Source organism: Nematolebias whitei, chromosome 16 (genome assembly GCF_014905685.2).
Source record: "Nematolebias whitei isolate Nwh7 chromosome 16, NemWhi1, whole genome shotgun sequence".
Classification (NCBI taxonomy): Eukaryota; Metazoa; Chordata; class Actinopteri; order Cyprinodontiformes; family Rivulidae; genus Nematolebias; species Nematolebias whitei.
This window is the reverse complement of record NC_056513.1, coordinates 10,282,108-10,309,368: the sequence shown is the minus strand read 5'-3', so window position 1 is coordinate 10,309,368 and position 27,261 is coordinate 10,282,108. Positions and strand designations below refer to the sequence as shown.

The following is a 27,261-nucleotide window of genomic DNA, read 5'->3' as shown; positions in this document are numbered from 1 at the left end:
ACTGAGTTGAATATTTTGGAATACAAATGGCTTAAACGGCCCAAAATCTGCAGGCACTGATTGCAAAACGTTGTCTGAAAAATCTTATCTGCCTGCACCCTGGCGCTCAGAGTACGAGATGGGAATGACTTGAAATTTAAGCAGAATATGTATAAAACTGACAAGTGTTTGCTGAGACGATCACCTGCAGGAGCCATCTTGAATGAAGCTGACTCCAATGTTGATCAGCTGTAGATGCACATCAGATGAAGGCTTTCTGAGAGTTTCATGAAAATCTGCTGTGGTTCAATTCAGTTTATTTATATAGCGCCAAGTCACAACAAGTCTCGGCACATCTTTTGAATTAATTTCTGGACTTGACATGGAGTCAAGTGGATTCTCCACTTATTCTTTTGTTCTGGTAAAGTCCATCCATCCATTTTCTTTACCCGTTTATTCCATTTTGGGTCACGGGGGTCGCTGGTGCCCATGTCCAGCAATCACTGTGCGAGGGGCGGGGTACACCCTGGACGGGTCTCCAGTCCATCACAGGGTCACATAGAGACAAACGAGACAAACAACCATTCACTCTCTCACTCACACCTAGGGACAATTTAGAGTTACCAATCAGCCTAACATGCATGTTTTTGGTCTGTGGGAGGAAACCGGAGTACCCGGAGAAAACCCACGCATGCACGGAGAGAACATGCAAACTCCACCCAGAAAGGCCCCTGGACCGGGGTTTGAACCAGGGACCTGCTCGCTGAGAGGCAGCAGCTCTACCAGTTGCGCCACCGTGCTGCCCTTCTGGTAAAGTAACTGTGCTTATTTAATACAATTATTATGGTTTATATTTTTAGAGCTGATTTTTGGTTTATTTAATTTGAGTCGTGGGCGAGTTGACACTGGGTGAGTAACAGAGAAGCAGCAGAGAGGTGTGGAGGACTAAAACTCTGCTCCCGGACTGGTTTCTAGACTGGACCCTTTTGGTTCATGAGTTGGTTTGTTAGTGAACCAACACACAAGCAGACATTACATTGTCACCCTTTCACAAGTTCATTCAAAGCTATCTGAGCTGAGCACAAGTGATCACTAAACCTCTTCCTGCTCTGCTCCCATCACCATCCCTGATCGGAGCGGGCAGCTGTTCTGAAATGGGTGCAGCTGCTGCGCTCCACCTCCGTCGCCGTGCCCTCTGACCTTCAGCCGCAGCAGTATATATAGACATGTGGGGCGCTCGGCAGGCCCCTGGCAGCCAAAATGAAAGCTCTGGTGTCTGCGTGCTGCTTGCTGTCTCTCCTGGCGCTGTCAGCTGCAGGTACGGCGGCCCATTGACCTGAAGTTTGGGGGGGTGGGTGGAAATATTTAAACTAAAAATGAAAGATTAGATGGAAGCTTTGAGGGGTTTATCCAAACAGGTGTGGTGTGTGAAAGATGAATTCTGACGTGGAAGCTTGTGTGTTGAATGTGCTGAGGTTTGAGAGTCTCTGACGTGTTGCATGGATCATTACAGAATCAAAGGTTAAAAGTTGTTCTTTCGCTGAGGGATTTGAACAAATCTGCATCTTAAATGAGGTAGCTGGGTTTTATTTGTGGTTGGTTAAAGGTCACGAGTCAAACTCACTTCAGCCAAAGCAAAATTAAGATTACAGGATATCTATGTCTAAAACGTTGGCATTCATCATGTAAGCCTGTTAGCAAAATATCTCAGGAACCACTGAACAGATTTAAGGAAACGTTCAGGAAATAATCACCTATAACTGATTACCTTTTGGAGTCCATCCAATTCAAGATGGCTGCAACTCAAACAATTTGGCAGATATTGATACGGTTTGATGTGGTAGTAGCTGAGAGTCATTCACAACACATGTTGTTAGCGTGTCATCATGACAGATTGCATATGTTATTTTCAAAATCTGACCCGAAAGGCTAAAACTCGATTGTTTGTCAACGTAAAATGATTTTAGTCTGAAAATCCAACGTGTAAAGCAACTTGTGATGAAGATTTCATCGAGAAATGCTCGGACTCTGATTAATAAATAAATAGTATTTTTTTTCAGAATTAGAATCAGAATAAGCTTTATTATCACTGTACCGAAATACAGCGAGATTATGTTCATACAGTCGTTCGAAAGATGGGCGGAGTGCACGTTGCTGCTGCCACAAGAGCACGGCCTCTTATCCTTATTCAGAATACTTTTTAGATCGAAATGGGGAAAAGGTCATGAGGATGGATAGTGGTATTAAAAAATATCTCTTCACATTTTGTCATATCAGGACGTGATTTAAGACATCAAACTTTACTAGCAAGCACATTTATAAACACATTACCTTATTTTCCGGCATATAAGTCACAGTTTTTTTGTAGAATTTGTCAGTCCTGCGACTTATACGTTGAAGCGACTTGTATACTTTTTTCCCCAAATTCATAACAATTCTTGACTGATGCTTTAAATTTCTAAAAACTGCAACAGCGAGTCCTCCCGTGCACACTCGCTTTACTCAGCTGGTGCAAGTGGAGGAACGCTGGAGAGCTAGTGGCTCTGGCTGTGATGGATGGATGAATGGATGAATGGATGGATGGCAACGCCCAAGCGAAGTGAAGCTGTTTTGACCATTAAATAAATGCATGATAAACGCGATGGATCAGTGGTGACGCATAATAAATGCGACTTATATATGTTTTTTCTTCTACATGATACTATTTTTGACTGATGCGACTTATATGCCGGAAAATACGGTACATATGCATTTGATGGCAAGGCGGTAAGATTTGTCCATGAAGCACTTCCAAATAGTCCATAGTCCTGAAAAGATGTTGGTGTCAGCCAGTACAACTCTGTTAAGCCTTCACAGAAGTTCTCCGGGGTGTTGCAATAGACATAGCTTTTCCTTAGTTTACACATATCCCAGGAGAAATTTGATAAGTCAGCCTGCTTCGAGGCCAACCGAGGGAGTCAGATTCAGATAAGAAGACTGTTTTTGTCTTGTCGGCCTTGAGTCCTGCTGGTACTTTCAATCCCAAAATGGACGGATTTATGGGCATTCTGCTGTCAGTGCTTATGATCTCCCTCCAAGGTCGTCCCCAACATGCTGGCATGTCCCAGAAGCCGCAGGTGGCCTGTGATTCTCACAAATCACTTCTATCTTACAGTTTAGCTCGTAAAGCAGCTGATTTTGAGTACTCAAAGCACGAACCACACAGACTCGGCAGTTTTGCCATGGCCAAAACTGCTGCCGCCGTCTTCTTTAATAGCTGATAGCATACGAATCCGCCGGTGCCAAAAAGCAGAAACCCTGCTATCATGGGTCCAAATATATAAACATCTTCGGCATCCTCCTGAGACAATACGGAAAGACACATCAGCTCCTAAACTCCCCACAGATCCATGACGTACCCTGCCGCATGTGTCTCAGTGGGGCATGAGGGCTCTCCAGGACCCTGTTGCTGGGTTGAAAAGATTTTATCAATTGTGTTGAAAGTCCAGCTGACCAGATCCATGACAGTAGTTTTAGTTTCGGAAGATGTGTAAAATAAGAGCTCCGATACACAGACGGAGAGCAAAAAAAGCAGGAGGAGGAGGAAAAAGCGTTGTGAAACATGAACATGAAACATGAACTCAGACACGGGCAAAGACGTCACAGTCCACCTTCACCCATTCATCGATGTGCAAACTGACAGCCTGTTGCTGAAGACGTCACGTTGAGCTGGCTCGGTGCGCGGAGTGTTGATTGCTCATGGAGACGACTCTCTCTGAGTCATACACTGTCGCAGGGTTTGCAGGCAATAGTTCAGCTGAGTTCCAGTCCGACCTCATGACAATCCCAGGGTGAAGAGCATCACGCTTCCTGAAAATAGAAATGGAATTATCCCTCGCTTCTTTTCACCCTCTGACTCACTGTGGGACTATTTCAGCTCGTCCAGCACCCTGGCACCTGTTGTTTCTCTGTACCTTCAGCAAAATGTCCCATGAACCAGCGGAGGGATTTAAATGAAACTCTTAAAGGTGGTGTTCGAATGCGCCGGATTAATGGAGTCAGTCTAATTCAAGATGGCCTCCACGGAGCTTGGGAAACACCAACATGTCTCTGCCTCAGTCACTTTTACAGAGACGGTGTCATAGTAGCTATAGGAGTCATCCCCCACACCTTTGCTTGATTTTAACTATTAAAATCAACATGGTCTGTTAGCAAAATATATCTTGAAACACTGGACAAAATTTAGTGAAACTCTCAGAAAGTGTTTGCTTGGCATACATCTAGTTGGTTCACAATAAGGCTCCCATTACAGATGCTAATAAACAGATACATTATTAATTCCTCTATAAACACTTTATAAATCATTAATAAATGCTTATTATGCAATAATTAAGGGTGACAGGAGACAAAACTGAACAGTTTCTTGCCAAATAGTGAGCTAAATCTGTTCAGCTATATATAATATTTGTTTTAAAAAAAAATCCAAAAGTTTTAAACAATTGTGAAACTGATTTCAGTGTTGAAAAATAAAATGTGTTCTGATAGCGCCATGCTTTTAGTTTAGTTTTATTTTACGTGTTTATGTATGTAGAACTGTAATGTTATTGCTGGTGATGTGGGCGGAATAACTTAAATATTTATGTTTATCCAATTCACGTCAATTTAAGAACATTATTTCCAGTGGAAACGTTTTTTTTTTTCATTTATCTAAAAACGTCAAGTTGTCTTTGCTATGTTGTTTAAGTACAACTTAACAAAATGTATCAAGTCATTTTAGGTGTGCAATACTTAAATTGCAGAACTTCACTGGTTTTCTTCAGGTTTAAAAATACTGATATCGGCATTGAATAATATTTTAAGTAAACCCAACTTAAGTTACAAGAACTCAATAAAGTTAAGTTTTGTGCACTATTTTATGTTATTATAACATACTCAAAATTATCAAGTTTGTTGAGTTGTACAAACTTAAGATGTACAAGTTGAACAAACTTAACATTTTTAATTTAAATTTATTTTTTTAAATTTTGAGGCAATGATTTTGCATAAATTTTTAAAGAAAAGTCCACTTACTGTGTCTTACAGTGTTGTTATATTAAACATTTGACACTAAGTTACTAACTTGTAAGCACAAAAAGCATTTGTAAACCTAATTTTTTTAGGATATAATATTAGTTGTAGATACTTATAAAACAATAAAGTACAATATTATTTACTAATAGTCTGAAATGTTTAATATAACAACTCTAGATGAAATGTAGCTGAACAGAACTGACTCACTATTTGGCAAGAAACTGGTCAGTTTTTTCTATCACCCTTAATTAATTAAATTCAATTAAATTCTGTTTATGGCACCAAGTCACAGCAGAAGTCGTCTCGAGGCATTAAACAGAAACTTAAATTAAAAACAGAAATGAATGCATAATTAGCCATTATTAATGAGTTATAAAATGTTTATAGAGGATTTATTAGCATCTTTAAGGGGAGCCTTATTGTAAAGTGGTACAGCTAATCAACGTTAGCCAGCACTAAACTGGCCGTGACTTTTTACAGACAGTGGTCTAAGGTTGGTGTGGTGGTCACTGAGAGTCATCCTCAGGTCTCTCTTGTAAATGAGTCCCCGAGGCTCAACGGGATTAACCTGTATAAATAAAGGTCGAATGAAAAAAAAAAAAACACACTTCTTTTAGGAGCTCATAATATCACAAGGTTGTGCATAACTTCATTTACAATGTTTCACCCAAACAGCTGGAACTCCTTTATGTCACAACATGGCATGAGCTTCGTTTAAAACTCTAACGAGACGGGCGGCGGGCGATATGCATTCCTTGAAGGAATGCTGGGACTAATCCAATGAGCCTATTAATCTGGATCGGTTCATTTTCCAGCTGTTGCAGGCAGCTGTTCTCTGATCAGGTTTAAGTGAACCAGCTGTTTGTTTAATGTTTCATTAGCAGAAAGACTCAACGCTTTAATTAAACATGTGAACGTTTACATTTGTCGACCAGCAGTGGTTTAAGCCTTAATCTGGAATAAACAACTTCAGCACACTCGTAAATAAATATAAAAATGAAGCATGTTCATGGAGCAGGAAGAGGGATTAAAAGTATCTAATCTAATGTATCCAGTGTGTCTGCTGTGTGCATTTGAGGAGGAACTCAAAAATTGGTTGCTCCGTCGCAATTCAAGGAAAGAAGTACAAAAACTGTCATATTTATCATCAGTACATACATCCAGTACATACAGTATATCCAGTACATACAGTATATCCACACTAATAAATCATGAAAGCTACTTTACTGCCTTGCTCAGTAGCTCCCAGTAACGTGATGCTCCAGTAAACGTCCATGTTGAAATACCTCTGAGAGAAGCTTGATGAGGACGCAGCGAACATAAATAACAGTGACTTTATTGACATGTTGTGGCTAAGATGAATTTTATTGTACTAATCCTATTTTACTAAGTATGCCAACAATTTCCAGAGGAGCTAAGCAGGAAAGCATGAGCATTAATAATAAAAATGTGTTGAAAATATTATTTACAGGGGTTGTTTATCACGTTTTTACATATAATTATTCAAATAAAAGTGTTTTGTTAGTGTCTTGGGATGTACACTCAAACTGCAGCTCATTATTCACAGTAGGATATTTTACTTATTTGGTTGGAAAAATGCTAAAAATGTGAACCTTGTCTATTAAATTATTATTTAATCGTTAATTCATGGTAGAGTCTTGTAAACCACAGAACAGTTTATTTTGAAACAGGTTAATTTAAGTTTAGTGTCTAATATTTCCCACTGGAATACATGCACAAGTACAAACTCAGATGTAGTACGCAAGAAAAATATTGAACTAATAAACAACTAGAGAAATTGCATTTCTTGCGACAATGCAGTGTGAATGCTTCTTGCAGAAGTACTTGATGAAAAACAGCTGAAATTAGCTAAAAACATGCTGAAATGTAGCTGAACTGGAAGAACAAGACAAAGTTAGCAGAAGAAAGCAGAAAGAAAAATATTTGCTGAATTATGGTTAAATAAGCAAATGAGCACAAAAATAGTTAATTAGTTAAAAAAAAAAAACAGCTGAAATTAGCACAAAAAAACGACTGAAAACTAGCTGAAAAGTCAGTAAGAAGCCTAAATTACCAGAAAGTAGTGGAAATAGCACCATTGTGCCCATTTAGGATGAAAGAAGCATAAATTAGCACAAAAAGTGGAAAGTATCTGAAAAAAGCAGTTTAAAAAAATAGCTGAATAGTAGCTAAAGAATCAGAAAGAAGCTTAAATTACCAGAAGGAAGCGAAGAGAGCAGCATTGTGTCCAATTAGGCTAAAAGAAGCAGAAATGAGCATGTAAAAGTGGAAATTGTCTGGAATAAAGTAGAAATGTGAAGGCAAAACAAAACAGCTGAATAGTAGCTAAAAAGGTATAAATAAGCCTTAATTACCAGAAAGAATTGGAAATAACACAATTGTGCCCATTTAGGCTGAAAGAAGCAGACATGAGCACAAAAAGTGGAAGGTATCTGAATAGTAGCTAAAGAATCAGAAAGAAGCTTAAATTACCAGAAGAAAGTGGAGAGAGCACCATGTTTCCCAGTTTGGCCGAACGAAGAAGAAATGAGCACAAAAAGAGTTAATTAGCTAAAAGAAAATGCTGAAATTAGCAAAACATAGCTGAAAACTAGCTGAAAAGTCAGTAAGAAGTCTAAATTACCAGAAAGTAGTGGAAATGGCACCATTGTGCTCATTTAGGCTGAAAGAAGCAGAAATGAGCACACACAAAAAAACAGCTGAATAGTAGCTAAAGAATCAGAAAGAAGCTTAGATTACCTGAAGGAAGCAGAGAGCACATTTTTGCTGAATTAAGCTGAATTTTTTTTAAATGAGTACAAAAAATGTGAAATTAGCTGAAAAGGCCAAAATTAGCATAAAACAGCTAAATTTTAGCTGAAATATCAGAAATGCTTAAACTTGTAGAAATAGGCTGAAAGGTGCATAACAAGCTGAAATTAGCAGAAAGAAGCTACAAGCACAAAAATGCTGCAGTTGTCAGAAAGACTCTGAAAGGAGCACACATTTTGAACAAAAAGATAAAACTGCAGCTTTTACAACAGATCATCATTCTTGTAGAAACACTAAGTGTTCAGTCCACGCAGTTGTTCACTCTTGACTAAACATCCATGTTTTTATTGTTTAATTTTTTTCTCTTGTATTACCTTTCATATTTTCCTTCAGCACGTGGTTTTCATCTTCCTAACTTTGTTAGCTTTAATTCGATTTAGCCTCTGCTGATCTTATCTGCACAGCTCGAGACATTTGACGTGGAAAAACAAAAACGTTGACTGAGTTTATGGGAACAGGCTTCGTCTGAAATCTGGAGCTCTTTGTTTGATGATGCGTCTGTCTCCGTGCCTCAGAGGGCAGACTCATCTCAGGAGCTGCCGTTCGTGTTAAAATGCAGACGATGCTGTTTCGGCATGTCTTTGGTCTTAATTCAAATCTTCCACTGTTTGGACACCATCAGCAGCTGATCAGGTTACGCTTCTCTAATCTGCCTCCGCCCTTTGACTCACTCCGTGACTGACACATGCAGTGCACTTAAGCCTGGCCAAGATGAGTTCTGTGAGACCTGGGTGCATGGAGGTGAATGTGGAGAAGAGGCAGGCATCATGCAGGGACAGTGATGGAGGGACTGAACGTGGTGATTTATTTCTCCACGTTTCTCTAAAGACTTGAAATAAGATTCAAATAAACCAAAACAATTCGATGGATTGGTTCTCAGCGTACAAATGTTTCCATAATTGATGCAAATGTGTTTTTTTTCTCAACTCAATCAGCAAGCAGGGATTTTTTTGACCTCTGCTGCTCAGATCTGCCCAGGTTTCATTTTGTGTTGTCTGTGATCTCTCTCCTTCAGGCTGGAGGTCCAGTTCTTTTTGGAGCAGGGTCAGCCACATGAATTCTTCTTCTCCGTTTTTCTCTGTTTCATGTATCGTCTGTTGTGAGCTGGTGTCTTCATATCCTGCTGGATCACCTCTTCTTCCACTGCTTCATTGACTGAAAACGTCTGCGTTTAATAGCCTTTTTACCTTGTTGTCATCTTCCATTCGCTGCACATGCCCACACCATCTCATTCTTGACTCCTGTATCTTATCCGTGATGGATGCCACGCCAAGCGTTTTTCTGATATCGTCATTTTGCCGTCTATCCTTGAGGAATACTCCAAGAATCCAGCGTAGCATCCACATTTCTGTTCTTTCCAGGAGTTCCTCTTCTTCAATGGACCATACATTTAATTCATACATTGCACCACTTTGGATTGTCTGTGATAAAAGTCTGAAATTCTATTTCCATATTTATGCTTAAACTTAAGTAATCCTATGTTAGCATCACTGCTGGTCGAGTGATAAGACCAGAACTGTGCTCCTGTTAAAACCCTAAAATTATTAAAACTTTAATCATATTCCTGGTTTGAACATGCTCTGTGTTATGAACACCCTGTCAGGAGGAGAAGCAGCTGAACAGCTTCCAGATCCACGAGGTGACAACGACATCATGGGAGCAAACAAGATGCATGTGCTGTTCACTCCCTCAAAATAGGAGGGAGAGAGCATCATGAACTGTACAGTGGGGGACAGTGGACTTGACGCTCACCCAGCTGTCCCAAAAGACACTTTGGGGACTTTGTGTGCTCTACCATCCAAGTTCAAAACACAAACCTGCCTTGAGTCAAACACATCAGCAGCAGCATTGAAACAGATCAGCAGCAACATTGAACCAGATCAGCAGTAACATGGTGTTATTTTTCACAGTGATTATTCTGGTTAGAGATTCATGAGTCTAACAACCTCAGGGTAGAAGCTGTTCCTCAGTCTAGTGGTTCTACACTTAATGCTCCTTAACCTCCTTCCTGAGGGGAGCGGGGCAAAAGTGTGTGTGCTGGGTGGGTGGGGTCCTTCATGATGCAGGTGGCCCTCTTCCTGCATCTGGAGGTGTAGATGTCTGTGATGGTGGGGAGCCTGACTCCAACAGTCTTCTGTGCAGCCTTCACCACTTTCTGCAAAGCTTTTCTTTCTGCAGCTGTGCAGCCTCCATGCCACACGTTGATGCTGGAGCACAGGATGCTCTCCACTGCACACCTGTAGAAGGAGGAGAGGACTGAGCTTCCCAGACCAGCTCGTTTCAGCCGTCTGAGGAAGTAGAGTCTCTGATGAGCTTTCTTGATCAGGCTGGTGTTGTTGCTCCAGCTGAAGTTGTCATTCAAGTGTACACCCAAGTACTTGTAGCTGGAATCCACTTCCACCGCAGATCATCTTATGTTCAGGGGGTGTAGGTGTGTTTGTTCCTTCTGAAGTCCACGACCATCTCCTTCATCTTCTTCACACATTGATTTGAAGGTTGTTCACTTTGCACCAGCTCTCCAGGTGTTCCACCTCCTGCCTGTAGCTGGACTCATTGTTTGTGAAGCATCCCACCAGCGCTGTATCGTCTGCAAACTTTACAGTATGACAGCCTGGATGGGAAGCTGCACAATCATACGTGAGCAGAGTGAACAGGATGGGGCTCAACACACATCCCTGAGGGGAGCCAGTGCTGAGGGTTATGATGGAGAAGTTGTGGATCCTCACTGACTACGGTCTGTTTGTTAAGAAGTCTAGGACCCAATTGAAAATGGAGGGGCTTAGTCCTAGTGAGAATGGTTGGTCCATCAGGGTTTGGGGGATCATGGTGTTGAAGGCAGACATGAAGTCCACAAAGAGCATACGGACGTAGGAGTCCTTCTGTTCCAGGTGTGTGAGAGCAATGTGGACCACAGAGGAGATGGTGTCCTCTGTTGATCGGTTCTCACGGTATGTGTACTGGTGAGAGTCCTCATTGATGTTGATGGTTGTTTTGATGTGGGTCGTGAATAGTTTTTGAAACATTTAGCATATATATAAAACATAAATCACACAAAAAATACATAATATGATTCAATACTACACAGTGTGGAATTTGATGTGGAAAAATAAATGATATAGTGTGTATGTCACAATGTGATATGATACTGTATAATACAGTACAACAGGAAATTATGGGAAGCAATGTGATTTGATAAGATATAATGAAGTATTGGTACAATACAAATGATATAATATAATATACTTTATTGCTCACTTGGTAATGTTGTGTTGGGCTCAGTGCGGTCTCAATAACTGCTTTCATTGCAAAGAATCCATAAATAAGTAAACAGTGAAAACAGTCCCACACAACATGAGATACAACATAAGATACATGCAACAGTCACATTTAAATCTTGATTCAGGAAGACGGAGAAACCCTCAAAGAAAAGTTGTGTTGCCTCTTTGTAAATTTAATTTATCCAGTTTTTATGATGAGTTCTCCTGCTGTCGTTCCATCCTGGGCCTCGTCCTGTTTTCATATGATGCCTTTGAATCTAAATTGGACTGTTTTGCCACTGATGTTCAACTTATTCTGATTTTTAATTATCAAAAAATACTAAAAATCCCCTTGAAGACTTGATTGACATAACTCATTTAAAGCACAGATGAATTCAAACTGTCTTTATCTCAATGAGAACAAGATTAAAGTCATTTTTTGGGGACATCACTTTCCAGGTAGTATTCTAGGACGTCGGTCTTTATCTCTTTTAAGTTTGATAAATCATTTCCATTGAACCAAGAACTCGTGAAATGATTTCATAAATCGATGCAAAACCCTGAACAACACCTCCAATGTTTGTGGCAGCTGCGTCTAAATCTTTGTCATTTCCACTGACTCCATCCTGTAACACGAACCGGAGACATTTATCGAAGCATCTCAGATCACACCGTGGACCACGGTGTGTTCTTCCTCTCAATTAAAACTAAATAAAGATCACAAACTTGGACTCTCTGTAGCAGGACTCCACGGAAGACGGGACCTCCTGTAGATTTGGATTTTCTAAATAAAATAATTGTAATTTTCCTAAACATGTCGCCCACTGCCAAATCCAAATTTGGATTAAGATCATATTTTGTTAAGAAATGGCAGAATTTAAGCTGTTTTGGTCAAACTTTGAAGATAATGTGTGTAAAACGTCACGAGTTGTGAATGTCTGTCAGGATTTTGATTTTTTTGTGTTTTTACTACTCAGGGTTTTTTTGTCATCATATTTCTTATTTTATTTTTTGATACTCTTGGTTTTCAGTCCTGCTCTTAAACACATCACTCACACCTGCCCGTTGTTAACCATTCATCTCACCTGCAGCTCATCTCACCTGCAGCTCATCTCACCAGTCTCAGCCCTTATATTCTCTCGTTCCCCAATATGTTTGGGTTCTCCTCTGTGTTCGTACGTTTGTATTTTATTTTTTATTACCATTACTGAAACTTCTGTTCACTTGAGTCTTTGAGCAAGTTTGCATCCTTGGCTCCAATTTTCTACAGAGCCCTGACACTGTCAGCTACTGCCACCTCAAATTTTAAGTTATTGCCATTTTTATGTTGAATACGGTTGATCTGATGCGGCGGCCTTCTTGACTTGGATTGACTCCAGAAGTCATTCAGTTACAGATGTACAGTCAGTTATTACTTTATCGAGTTCTAGAATTGCTCAAGGTGGCTGCATGTTGGAGTAGCTGTTACTTTCATTCTGAAATATTGCTTTAGAAAACTTTATTTCCTCTTTTTCTGGATGTAATTTTTTTTTTGTATAATTACTTTCTCTGGTATTGGATGCTGTGCAACTGGAAGGATTTTTACTGAAACTTTTTTACTTTTGGACATTTGTTATGAAGCGTAACCATGACAACAAGGTGGTTTTTACAAGTGGGAGCAGTTGATTAACACCTCAAAGCTCAAATATCACCTCAAATACAGCCCCAAATCCCAAATGAGTTGTAAACAAGGCGTCGTGGATGCATCTCCGTCTACCTGATGGAGGTGCTCGAGTGACTGACTGCTGAGGTCCTGGAGCTGGCGTGGCTTGAGACCAGGATCATCCCCGGACACCTGCAGCTGTCTGCAGTGATGAGGAGCTCAGCAAGCTGCTGAGAGGAGTGGCCATCGCTCAGGGAGGAGTTCTGCCCAACATTCTGGTGGTCCTGCTGCCCAGGAGGACCGAGAGGCCCGCTGGGTCTAGGTGAACAAATCAGCATCTGCAGCCAGTTTCTTCAGATTCGCTGTGGGACGAACTGCTGCTGGAGATCCTTTCTGCTCACAGTCATCAGCATCTATAAGAACTCTTAATGAAACCAGGATGATGTGATACTACATTTCATTTCCCTTTGGGATTAATAAAATATTTTGAATTGAATTTCCCAACAAACTCTGTCCGGTGATTCATGAACTATTTTGCTAACACAGCAAATGAACGCATACGGACATTGCCCTTTCACGTTCAACCATGGTCAATAAATACACAGCCTTGTTCAAATCTTTGGTTTATGATCAAATATGTGATTTGTGTAAGACTGGACTTTTTTTTTACTATCTCAGATCTCCTGACAGAGTCCTCCGTCCAGGATGAAGACCCTCTGAAGCATCTGCAGCTCCAGCAGCCAGAAGGAGACCTCTTCTCGTGTGGATGTGACACAACAGATGCCAGCCAGAGCTCTTCCAATGACACCCCGGCCCCAGAGAGGGCCATGTGCCAGCCCTGCAAAGCTCCATCCACCACTGAAGAAGAGCTGGCTGTCCCCTCAGAGCATGAGGAGGAAGAAGGAGCTCCTCCAGAAGACGACTCTTCTGCTGCTGTTACTGAAGGAGAAAACCATGGAGAGCAGACAGAGGAGGACAAAGAGGTGACATCTGAGGAGCAAACTGAGGCTGAAGATGAGGCACCAGAAGAGGAAGTATCTAAAGAGGAGACTTTAGCTGAAGCTGAGGTAGAAGAGGATGAAGCTGTGGAAAAAGGGGATGAAGCTGTGGAAGAAGAGGATGAAGCACAAGAGGTCACTGAGGAGGAGGATGTTGAAAAAACAGAATCGGAGACATCAGAGCCTGAACCTGAAGAGACACAACCAGAACCAACGGAGGAGCTGAAACCTCCACCACAGGCTGAGCCAGAGGTTGTGGCAGCACCAGAAGATATTTCAGAACCAGAGCTGGTTCCTGAAACAGAACCAGAGATAAATGAACCTTATATGGTGGAAGTTGATGTAGAAGATGTAGAGATAGAAACCACAGTGGAAACTCCTGAAGAAAAGCCTGAAGAAGAGTCTGCACAGCCTCAAACCAAAGGTACAAAACCTTCATTTACCTCTTCAGATTTTAATTCACTACCATAAAACGAAGCAAAATACTAAACTGCATTTTCAGCTAATGTGTAGAGTGAAGGCTAGATGACTGATGAACTTTGCTAAATAAGCTAAAACGGAGTTTTTATAGTAAAGAAAGCAAAAGGAGCAAAACACTAGCCAAAAAGACCAAAAGGCTTGCTAAATGCTAAATATAGCTATATAAAGCTAATGTAGCAATTGTGGCTATACGCAGATACAAGGATCAAGGAGAACAGACACCAAGACTCAAAATGTATTTACGAGGCGATAAATCATTCAATGAGCCAGTGAGGGAGCTGGAACCCTGAAGAGCAACGAGATGGTTAATGTTCTGTCGGCAGGGGTGATGATGTTGTTGCTCTCCTTCTTACGGTAGAGGTAGGAGTCAGTAGTGGGGAGAGCTGACCCAGATGTTTCCAAGAAAATAAGGTGTACGTCTGGACAATGGCAGGAGATACGCAAGTGGTAGGAAGGCGTGATGGCGGCTGAGGAGGAACAGGAGAGCTCAAGGTCCACAGAGGAGAATCCAGGGGACAGGAGGACATCAGGGATTATTTACTGGAGGCACTGAAAAATACAAGGTTGTTAATATTCGGTTTACCTTACGAGTAAAAGGCTAGAATAGAACTACCATTGGCAGGTAATGCTCCAGCGCTGACTGGATGTCCTCTGTAGCCTTTTATGCTCCTCTTGCGCATCAAGCTGATGATCCTCAGGTGCTGTTAGCGTCTAGCTGTGGCTGCAGGGAGCTTCGGAGCAGAACTCCCACATCAAGCAGATAAATGCTGGCTAAAAGCAGCAAAAGGCAAACTAAAAGCTAAATATTGCAAAAAGGCAATATAGCAAAAACATTTGCAAAAGGTTAGCTAAAAGCATGAAAATGCCAGCTGAAAAGCAGCTAAAGTTTGGCTAAAAGATAAAAGTATTGAAATGCTAGCTTAAGTAGCATAAAGCTGTGGATTCATACATGATATGTGTCTTGTACATGCCTTGTAAGTACCAGGTATGTGTCTCGTAAGTACAGGGTGACAACAAGTCACGTCATAATACAGCGTCATAAATACCAAGTACTTACCAGATACATACCAGGTAAATACCAGTACATACCATGGTACATCTATCAAGAAAGTTCTGGCTGGGTACAACTCATGCAGACTCTGACACAAGGGCTTCAAAAAGGCAACCAACACTTTGTTCTTTGAACAAAGAATCTACAGGTCTTACTGGTCGCTTGGGAAAAGGAAGAACACAGGTGGGAGTTGCTTGGAGGCACAAGGAGAAAACACAAGGAGCAATAACGTGCAATGCACCGACAGGGAGTGAAGGGCAGAACACACATAAATGCAGAACAACTCATCAGGGGGCAGTGGTGGAGACAGTACTCAAACAATGTACTTAAGTAAAAGTACAAATAAACAGACAAAAATGTACTCTAGTAAAAGTAGAAGTACCACATTAATGTTTTTACTTAAGTAAAAGTAAAAAGTACTTGCTTTTAAAAATACTTAAAGTATTAAAAGTAAAAGTACTTGCTGAATGTATTACCTAATGCAATGGTCTACAATACCATTAAGTATTCCTACTATATGTATATTTTCTGTTATACATTAATAGTGTTCCATTTTACAAGCTCCTAGCCACACAAGCAACAAACATGCACATTATCATGTTATTTAGCATCCAAGCAAACTCGCATGAAAAGACGACACTGTGTTAACAACAAGCATGTTGCCAGTTCATGCTAGATTATAATAATTTAATTGTGTTTACTTGTTAGCGGTACAATTGAACAAGAAGCTAGTTAAGGTTACATAAGACTTCACTAACCTAAATTAATTTCACATGCAAAAGTCAGGTAGCATTTAGCAACTTCACTTACCTCGATGGGTTTTTTTCAGATTTGACAGCGAATTTTTGAAAGACAGGAGTTCATGGTTTCAAGGGAGACAAAGTTGACACCGGAATCTCCACGAGTTGTTTTTTGAACCGTTAACTCAAAGAAAGTTTTAAAATAAGGCCATGGGTGGCACGTATCTTCCTGCTGACTCTCCGAGGTTGAATCCATTAGGTGTGTTAGAGCCAGGTGCAGCGGGAGCATACGTCACTGACCCAGCTCTTTCTGAAGGCGGGTCTAACGTTACCTGCCTACTTTGGTTGGTTCAATGGACCAGTTCCCCTCTCACCATTGGCTACTTTCAAACTAACGAACAAATCAAAAAACCGCAATGTGACGTGAATGTAACTTGTAACGCAACGCATTATAGAAATGTAGTGTAGTAGGAAGTACAGGTACTTAATGGAAAATGTAGTGAAGTAAAAGTCGAAAGTACCCATGTTTAATTCTACTTAAGTAAAGTACAGATACATGAAAAATGTACTTAAGTACATCCCACCACTGTCAGTGGGGGAACGGGGAACACCTGCGGAAAGAAATCAGGAACAGGTGTGCCACATTAACACTGAGGAGAGGACACAGGGAAACAAAGGAACCAGAGAATATCTAAAAAGAAAACACAAATCAAATAACAGTATCATGTAAATGTCAGGTACATACTGGTATGTACCAGGTACATACCATTTAAGTGCCAGTATGTACCATGCATCTGGTATGTGGTATTGTCTTTCCTTTCTGTCCTCTCAAACCAGTCGGTCAAAGCAGATGGCCGCTTGTCCTGAGCCTGGTTCTGCTGGAGGTTTCTTCCTTTTAAACGGGAGTTTTTCTTTCCACTGTTGCCACTGTGCTTGCTCAGGATGGGAGACTGCAACAAAGCCAAGACTCAACTTGTCTGCTGGATTCCTTAGATAGAGAACTTTACTAATTGGCTTTTATGTGAATGTTTCTGTAAAGTGCCCTGAGACAACTTTGTTGTGATTTGGCGCTATATAAATAAACTGAATTGAATTGACTTAAATTGTAGTGTATGTACCCTGTAAGTGCCGAATATGTACACAGTATTCTACTTATTGGGATGTTTTATGTATTGCTGTCCACTTTCTTTGTTTTCTTTCGGCTGCTCCCTTCTTCAGGGATCGCCACAGCAAACTAACTCGCACGAAGACTTGGCGATTGTTTTTATGCTGGATGCTCTTCCTGACGCAACCACAGACCACTGAGCTACCACAGCCCTCTGTGTGGAACAGAGAGCTGCCGTCTAGGGTGCCCGGGGGAGCAGATGGTGGGGGTTAAGGGTCTTGCTCAAGGGCTCAGAGTGGGGCAAATGAGGGTGGAGACAGGTGTGTTTCACCTTTCTCACCCATATTTTGATGTAGTTGCTCCAGGGTGTTGAACCGACAACTTTCCAATCGCAGGCCCACCTTCTCTAACCTCTGTGCCACTGCTCCCCTATAAAAAAATGCTGTCCACTATTCACCAGAATTAGCTCAACTGTTTCTATTTTTATATCTGGACATTTGTGTCTCTAGTCTTTTGTCAATATGGGCTGTGCACTGATAGCAAAAGTGTGCCATTTTACTTTTTTAAATTTGGACTCAGTGGAATAAATCAAAGCTTCAGAATGTGACACTGTGCTAAAAGGGAATTAGCAGCAAGCTTTAGTGCAGAAATAAACGGACTGAAATAGCAGTGAAAGAAGCAGACGGAGAGATGGACAACAGGATGATATAACAGTTGGACCGGCGCTTGGCCCAGATGTCCCGGTCACTCACAGCTGAGGAGCACGTCATGTTTCTGCTGGGCTTCTCTGCTTCACAGCTTCAGTGGGACTAATAAATCTCACATAATGAACATGTTTAAAATCTCTTCTCATTCATCCTTTATTTATGCAGGTTAATCACACTGAGCCACAGGGACTCATTTACAAGAGACACCTGAATTTTAACAGAGTGATCACAACAGTGGACAATAATAGACAATCATGAAGGATGCATAAAAAAAAATTTTTAAACAAGTGAAAATAAAATGGTAATTTAAAGGAAAAGTAGTGGAAAAAATAGCTAGATTGTAAGACAATGTAAAAAAACTAAAAACAGGAACATGTCTGTGTTGGTTCTTGCCAGGAACTTAACAGATTCTTAAAGCCACTTAAAGAAGTCAAGGTCGAGAGCTTCAGATCTTTTTGCAAGATATTCCAGGAAACTGGAGCGGAGTAGGAGAAGGCCCTTTTGCCTAGTTCAGTCCGCACTGAGGGACACTGCAGGTAATGATGTCCTGGGAGCGCACGCTGTAGCTGCACTCACACACAGACATGTAGGAGGAGATGTATGAAGGCAGCAGACCAAGAAGTGATTCAAAGATGAAAATGTACCAGTGAGAGTCTACATGAAGTTAATGATGACCAGTTAACCAGTGAATACAGGGTGCAATACGATAGTTACAGACAGTTATGAATCTTAGCGCACCGTGATAGACAGCATCCAACATCTGCAGAGCGCTTGTAGGAGCGTTTCAAATCTCTTACAAGAGTAGAGTCATCTACAATCACAGGTGTAAAAGAGTTTAGTTTTTTTAATTGAAAAGTGACTGAGAGAATCTTTTAACTGTAACCCACAGAGGTCATAGGCTCCGGCCTGAGGGACCGCTCCCACATCGAGGACATGCTGCGACTGGCGATGGCTGAACCTTCAGCCGAGTTCTCTGGTAAGGAACAACAGCGCAGCAGATGTGACTTCATTTTTATTTGTTGCATAAGAACTCTTTCTCCGAGCTAAGAAACCTACCGTGTGCACATTTATATTTAGAGACAATAAAATTCAACAGACCGATCCATCTTCTGTGATGCCTCTTAGTCTCATGCTGCATAATTGCCTGGAGCCGTGTGCTAAAAACAAAAATGCATCAGACTGTTTACACTTACTCTGTCCGTGCAAAAGAAAACCAGATGGGTTTGAAAACACAGGAAAGGAAGTTTGAAGCGGTTTTAAGAGCTGAAACTATTCTGAAAATTACTTCATGATGTTCGGATCCGGGGCCTTGATGTGAGCGCATGCACAGTACGTGCGCATGTGTGTGTGCAGACGCATCTACGGGAGGGTGATTAATCAGTGTAAATGTGTAACTGTCCTCAGCATGAAAGCTCCTCTGTTCTGTCAAACTAGAACGACGAAGCCAGTTTCTTAATTGCATTGGCTACATTCAACAAATTTTATGAGGGCAATTCATCACGTGGAGCGGAAGCAGCCTTTGTCATCAGTTCTGCCTCTGTGATTGTCTCCATTTAGGTGCTGTAAAGAAACTGTTGAGCGTCTATCACACGGCCATCAAGCCCATGGAGCAGGCGTTTAAATACAACGAGCTCAGGCAGCATGAACTTACAGGTTTGTACCTCGGCTTTTTGTCAAAGTGAACATTTTCTTGCAGCGCTCGTTTTGAAACAAAAGTGCACGAGATGAAATAGCAAGAGCTGATTGGAAATCCACAAAAACACCTCACCCGAGCCCCTCACGAGCTTCTTTAGACCACGTTGTTCCAAACGTGCAGGATCCAGTTAAATGAACTGGATGTGTGAAGAAACCAGGAAGCCTGAAGTCATTCTGAGTCAGAACTGAGAGTTTGGAGGTCGGACTCTTGGTTTTTCAAAGCAGGCACACGGAGGAACAATAAAGACCCTGTCTGCTGCAGTTTGAAGGGAATACTGTGCAGCGACTTTGTTCCAAAGCACTTGAGGGCAGAGAAGGAACAAAATGAAGGCCTCAAACTGAGCTTTGTGACTCTGGGACATCTTGTGGAGCACAGCATGATTGCAAGCAGTGTCCCACATTACACCCAGCAAATCAGAATGCAGCAGAACTCCTGTGTAGTTTTCAGAATTGTAGAAGTTTTGCCACTTTATGGAAAGCAGCCCACATTTTATCACATAATTCATCTCTCAACCCAAATTTATTTTGATAAATTAACATTACAGAAAAGGACAACAATACAAAAAATACTATTTTACAAATCAATAATTTACCAAAAAAAGAATAGGCTGAAGCCAAGGCTTGTGCTTTTCTACCCTATTCATAAACTCAGCAGTTTACATAATGAATGATATCTACAGTACTGTCCATATTCATACATACGTACACATACACACATTTATATTTAAACATGCATGTAGATACAGTACGGTACATACATTGCATACGTACATGGTTACACAATACTTATATGCTGTACATCTACATAAAAGTATTTATAAATTGACATTTTAAGGATCTTAAAGCTCACCAAAGAACATATAATTTGAGGTAATCATTCAGTTCATTCTACAGTTTCACACCAATAACTGAAATGTGTTTAGATATTACTTTACTTTTCTCTTTAGCATGATCAAATATTAACAAAGCTCATAAATTATAATTACCCTCTTTTCACTTAAATAATTTCTGAATTCCAGAAGGAAGACTTCTATTCAGTGCTTTATACATTATTTCCAGTACTATATATATATGTATATGTATATATATATATATATATATATATATATATATATATATATATAGCTCTACTCAACTTCATTTAGAATATTTTTTTTTTGCTGGAAGGCACATTTGTTGCAAGTATTTTGTATTTCTTTTTATTTCACTTTATGTATTTATTTATTTGTTTATTTTTGGGTTATGTAATCATTTTCAGACGGTGAGATCACCTCTAAGCCCATGGTTCTGTTTCTGGGCCCCTGGAGTGTAGGCAAGTCTTCCATGATCAACTACCTATTGGGTCTCCACGGCACACCCCAGGAGCTGTACACAGGTTAGCACAGATAAAAACCTGTTTGTAACCATCTACCTTGTAAATGCAGTGAAATAAATCCCTCTTCGCCCATGCACCAGGCGCTGAGCCCACCACCTCTGAGTACACAGTTATTATGCACGGCGAGAAGTTTCGAACCATAGAAGGCATTGTCATGGCAGCGGACAGTTCACGGTCCTTTTCCCCCCTGGAGAGGTTCGGTCAGGGCTTCTTGGAACGATTGGTTGGCATCGAGATGCCCCATAAACTCCTGGAGAGGGTCACCTTTGTCGACACGCCTGGCATCATTGAAAACCGCAAGCAGCAGGAAAGAGGTGAGGGCCACTACATAAATGTGTCAAATGTTATCATATATCTGGGTTTAACTTTGTTAACCGTCTTTAAGCTATGGACTTTCCACAAATCTATTACAGCGATTTAAAACTTCTTCATTTCTGGGGAGCAGGTGGAAGAGAGTCTGGAGAGGTTGAGCTCTGCAACAAAGAGCAATGAATGTCACTAGAAGCAAAACAGTGTAATGATTAACTAATACCCAGAAAGGTTGTGAACCGTAAGAGCAACCACAAGACACAAAATAGTTTATAACTGTGTTTTGTTTTGTTTTTTTAACAAAAGTGGGGTAAACAGTAGAACTGTGACCTCTGGTGGAAAGGACTGGAACCCTAAAAGACAAGGGAGATGGTGGAAGCCAAGTGGGTCTGCAAATTGTAATGAAGAATAAACAGATGGCTTACTTTGGAGAAGGTGGTAAACTCTGGGGGCATGAGAGTCCAAAGGTTCCAAGGTCAGTCCAGTGAGGTCCCAGAGCAATAATGAGATTTAAGAAGCAAGTGGGGAAGGCAATGGGGAGTGAAGGAGGTCACAAGGAGGTACTCAGAGAACGCAGGGAGGGTCCAGGGTGTCAAAGGAGCAAGGATTAGTGGTAGGATTAACGTTAGAATACAACAAAGGGCCGGGAACACGCTACCATCAGGCAGATAATGCACCAGCGTTGCAGTGATGTCATCAGCTGCCTTTTATACACCTGCAGCTCATTGGGGTAAGGCTCTGCAGGTGTGTCTCCATTGGCGATATCTGGTGGAGGAAATCTGTAAGAGGAAAACTCATAGGATTCATACAAACAAAATATATCTGTGTGAATGAAACGGAGGCAGGTGTAACAGGGAAGGTGCAAAGGATACATATTTGAAAGTTGATGACTAACTACCTGAGGTCAACCATCCAAAGAAACAGGAGAGGTGAAGAACAGAGTGCAGGCAGGGTTGAGTGGATGGGGACAAGTTTTAGGACTGATTTATAACAGAAGAAGTGAGTAAAAGGAAATGTTTAATGGATGGTAGTGAGACTAGCTATGGTGTGTGGTTGGAAGATTGTTGTACTAACAAAACACCAGCGGCAGTGTTCAATCCAGTAAAGATGAAGAAGAGGAAATTTTTCACTGGGAGGGTGAGAAAATACAGGTGCTGGTCATAAAATTAGAATACCATGAAAAACTTGATTTATTTCAATAATTCCATTCAAAAAGTGAAACTTGTATATTATATTCATTCTTTACACACAGACTGATATATTTCAAATGTTTATTTTTTTAATGTTGATGATTATAACAGACAACTAATGAAAACCCCAAATTCAATATCTCAGAAAATTAGAGTATTACTCAAGACCAATAAAAAAAAGGATTTTTAGACATGTTGGCCAACTGAAACGTATGATTATGAAAAGTATGAGCATGTGTAGCATTGAATACTTGGGGCTCCTTTTGCCTGGATTACTGCAGCAGTGCGACGTGGCTTGGAGTCAATCAGTCTGTGGCACTGCTCAGGTGTTATGAGAGCCCAGGTTGCTCTGATAGTGGCCTTGAGCTCTTCTGAATTGTTGGGTCTGGTGTATCACATCTTCCTCTTCACAATACCCCATTGATTTTCTATGGAGTTAAGGTCAGGCGAGTTTGCTGGCCAATTAAGAACAGAGATACCATGGTCCTTAAACCAGGTACTGTTAGCTTTGCCACTGTGTACAGGTGCCAAGTCCTGATGGAAAATGAAATCTGCATCTCCATAAAGTTGGTCAGCAGCAGGAAGCATGAAGTGCTCTAAAACTTCATGGTAGGCGATTGCGTTGACCTTGGATTTCAGAAAACACAGTGGACCAATACCAGCAGATGACATGACCCCCATACAATCACTGACTGTGGAAACTTGACACTGGATCTCAAAAAACGTGAATTATGTGCCTCTCCTCTCTTCCTCCAGACTCTGGGACCTTGATTTCCAAAGGAAATGCAAAATTTACTTTCAGCAGAGAACATAACTTTGGACCACTCAGCAGCAGACCCAGGCGAGACACTTCTGAAGTTGTCTCGTTCAAGAGTGGCTTGACACAAGGAATGAGACAACTGAAACCTATGTCTTGCATATTTCTGTGCGTGGTGGTTCTTGAAGCACCGACTCCAGCTGCAGTCCACTCTTTGTGAATCTCCCCCACATTTTGAAATGGGTTTTGTTTCACAATCCTCCCCAGGGTGCAGTTATCCCTATTGCTTATATACATTTTTCTACCACATCGTTTCCTTCCCTTCGCCTCTCTCTTAATGTGCTTGGACACAGAGCTCTGTGAACAGCCAGCCTCTTTAACAATGACCTTTTGTGTCTTGACCTCCTTGTGCAAGGTATCAATGGTCGTCTTTTGGATAACTGTCAAGTCAGCAGTTTTCCCCATGATTGTGTAGCCTACAGAACTAGACTGAGACCATTTAAAGGTCTTTGCAAGTGTTTTGAGTTAATTATCTGATTAGAGTGTGGCACCAGGTCTCTTCAATATTGAACCTTTCCACAATATTCTAATTTTATGAGATACCGAATTTGGGGTTTTCATTAGTTGTCAGTTATAATCATCAACATTAAAAGAAATAAACATTTGAAATATATCAGTCTGTGTGTAATGAATGAACATAATATACAAGTTTCACTTTTTGAATGGAATTACTGAAATAAATCAACTTTTTCATGATGTTCTAATTTTGTGACCAGCACCTGTTTATCAGAGGGACAGTTTCAGTTGTGTGATGTGGAATTAAAGTTCGAGCGGCATGGAGGAGATGGTTTGGACTCGTTGCAGAAGAGGGATGGTGGCTATATTAGACAAAGGGTGGTGAATATGGAGCTGCCATGGTGGTGGAAGGAAGGCCACAGAGAAAGTTTAGCAGACGAGGACATGCAGAGAGTTGGAGTGATGGAGGAAAATGGGGAAAGTGTGTGTAGATGACTTGCTGAGGTGACCCCTCAAGATAGTAACATTCCTTTCTCTTAGGTTACCCATACAACGAGGTGTGCCAGTGGTTCATTGATCGAGCTGATCTGATCTTCCTGGTGTTCGATCCCACCAAGCTGGACGTGGGAGGGGAGCTGGAGATGCTCTTCCGGCAGATGAAAGGCCGCGAGTCACAGATTCGCCTCATCCTCAACAAGGCCGACAGTGTGTCGACCCAGGACCTGATGAGAGTTTATGGAGCCCTGTTCTGGAGCATGGCCCCACTGGTCAATGTCACAGAACCCCCTCGTGTTTACGTCAGCTCCTTCTGGCCTCAGGAATACGCCGCAGACTCTAGCCGAGAGCTCTTCATGAAGGAGGAGATCTCCCTGCTGGAGGATCTCAACCAGGTAAACCTTGTTCTCCTGTTTCCTCATGAAGGTTTTGATGAGAGCTGCAATGATTTAAATTTTCAAGATGCGTTCCAGTTTCCATTTATTGTAAAGCTCTGGCTTTCCAATTCTGGTTCATCTTCAAGAACTATAAATGAAAGCCAACATGATATTGGTTTTCTGACTTTTGATTACCTGGAAATCGACAATGTACTGTGGTTTATTTTATACAAATATAATATACATATTTCCTGCAGGACAACCTTATCGTTCTGACATGAGAAATCTCAAACTAAATTGCAACAGGGCAATAAAGGGACATAATTTGTGCAAACAAAATCTAACTGAAAATACAGTCAATGGAGAAATAGTTGCAAACAGCTGAAAGATGCTCTTTTGAGTGCATGCTCCTTTATGTCCTGATGCATGCTCAATAATCCAGGTAGAAAAATCTAACAAAGTTAAGTCAGGTCCTCTGGACGGGTTCTTCTTTATTCAAACGTTTCGTTTTTACTCTGAGGGGCTGCAGAAAACTCAGTTCTATAAACAGCACCTTCTCATTGTGGATCAGCCAGCTTGCTGGTGACAACCAAAACTAGTTCTTCACATGATTAAGGAGGACCAGCAGCCTAACAATGGATTGTTAGTGCCCTGATGGCCGCTTGCTATTCACAGACGGCTAAGTGATACTAGCATTGTAAGAGGGGGACAGTTGAACCTGGAGGCCTCCACCCCTGTTTAATGGTGGACAGTTTCTCTTCACAAAGATGGCCTCCTTTACTCCTCTCTCAAACCTCTCTGTCCAGGATGTGAACATCTTCATCCCTGAAAGAGTGACCGCTGGCCTAGAGATGAGTGTAGACCACAGAGTCCTGGCCTGATGATGTTGCTCTTCTGTGCTGGTCCATCCTTTTGGCTAGTGGTTGTTTAGTTTCCCCGATGTAAGACTGATCACAGCCCTCCTGACACTGAACAGCATACACAACATTACTCTGTTTGTGCCGGGGGACTGGATCTTTGGGATGAACCAGTCTTTGCCGTAATGTATTTTGAGGTTTAAAAGCCACTGGGACGTTATGTTTAGAAAATAAACGTCTCAGTTTCTCTGATACTCCCTCAACATATGGAATGACCACTGGTCTGGGTCTGGGTTCCTCCTTTTCACCTGTTGGCTGACTGGAGTCCTGTTTGGGTTTCTTCTCTGCTTTCAGGAAGGCCCAGTTAGGATATCCACATTGCTCTAGAGCCTGTTTTGTGTAGGATTTCTCCTTCTGCCTGGCTCCCGAGCTAGTGGGGGCGCTGTCTGCTCTGTGATACAGAGTCCTGATGACTCCTAACTTGTGCTCCAAAGGGTGATGGGAGTCAAACTGCAAATACTGGTCTGTGTGGGTGGGTTTGTGGTACACCTCGGTTTGCAAATTGCAACTATCAGACCTCACAGTTCAAGAAAGCCAGTGTCATCAACATACTTGAACCAATGACTTGGTGGTGTCCGAGACTGAGTGCTGCTTATAAGACTGAGTTTGTTGCAGCTCCTCAGGCTGAAGAAGTATTCTGGCTAAAAGACTAAACGTTTCAACAAAGAAGAATCTGTCCAGAGGACCTGACTCAACCTTGGATGATTCTTTGTTTTGTCTTGTCCACAAGCTTGTTTGGACTCTGTGACTGAAACACCATGTCATTTACTCTGAAGTTTGTTTTGTAACTGCGGCACAACTGTTTCCTCGCAGGTCATTGAGAACCAGATAGAGAACAAAATTGCCTTCACCCGTCAGCACGCCATACGTGTGCGCATCCACGCCCTGCTGGTGGACCGTTACCTTCAAACCTACCAGAACAAACTGGGCTGGTTTGGCGACCCCCACGAAGTTTTCCAAGACATCGTGAATGACCCAGATAAGTACTACATCTTCAAGTCCATCCTGGCCAAGACTAACGTCAGCAAGTTTGACCTCCCCGACAAGGAGGCCTACCAGGACTTCTTTGGAGTCAACCCAGTTTCCAACTTCAAGCAGCTCTCCCAGCTCTGCAGCTGGACTGGGGGCTGTCTGCTCGAGAAGATAGAGAGGGCCATCTCACATGAGCTTCCTGCTCTGCTCAGCACCGTCAGTAAGAGAGCCGAGACGTCAGATGCTGCAAAGGCTGCGCCGACGCCCCCACCACCTCTGCCCGGTACCTGTGAGGGCCCAAAGTGTGAGGAGAAACCCAAAAACCGCTGGAGGAGGCAGTGAGATGAAGGAGAATGGTACAGATGGCAGCCAGAGAGTTTCTCTAAAACAAATCCACTAGTGTGGATTTCAGAACTGGCAGAGAGACAGATTTAATCAGTCTGGCAAAACAAACGGCTTCTTGTTTCCTACCGCTTTTTTTAATCTGCTAAATTGACATGATGGACAAAATGTGCCCAATAAGTCTTCTGATGCTTCCAGATGAATGTACAACCATCTACTGCAAGTTGTCCTTTAAAACGTAGCTTTAAAGAAGCACAAGTTTGTAAATGCAACAAAAAAAAGGGGCATTTTTCAACTTTTAATTGTCTGCAACGAAAAGACTCGTTGTTTTTTTCTGTAACCTCTCATAATATAAAATCTAAGAATGATTGTTTGTCTCCTTCTTCATCATTCAGCCACGTTACTCTGAAAGGAGAAATTTACTAACTCAGCACCCTTGAAAAATAAAGTAAATAAATAAAAAATTTTTAAAAATT

The 27,261-nt window shown here is 41.5% G+C and overlaps 1 protein-coding gene across 2 annotated transcripts; it reads left to right on the top strand.

Annotated features, from left to right (window-relative positions):
• Window positions 1–1,226: 1,226 nt before the first annotated feature.
• Window positions 1,227–27,261, top strand: LOC119422317 (sarcalumenin). 2 transcript variants are annotated; one of them, XM_037689664.1, is made up of 8 exons: window positions 1,227–1,297; window positions 13,438–14,181; window positions 18,730–18,816; window positions 19,398–19,493; window positions 20,794–20,910; window positions 20,991–21,224; window positions 24,223–24,572; window positions 26,285–27,261. In XM_037689664.1, the coding sequence occupies exons 1-8, from the start codon at window positions 1,240–1,242 to the stop codon at window positions 26,783–26,785; spliced, it is 2,187 nt and encodes a 728-aa protein (XP_037545592.1). In that variant the 5' UTR covers window positions 1,227–1,239; the 3' UTR covers window positions 26,786–27,261. The 2 variants fall into 2 exon arrangements, with proteins under 2 accessions (XP_037545592.1, XP_037545593.1); XM_037689665.1 differs by lacking the exon at window positions 13,438–14,181 and having other exon boundaries at window positions 1,230–1,297.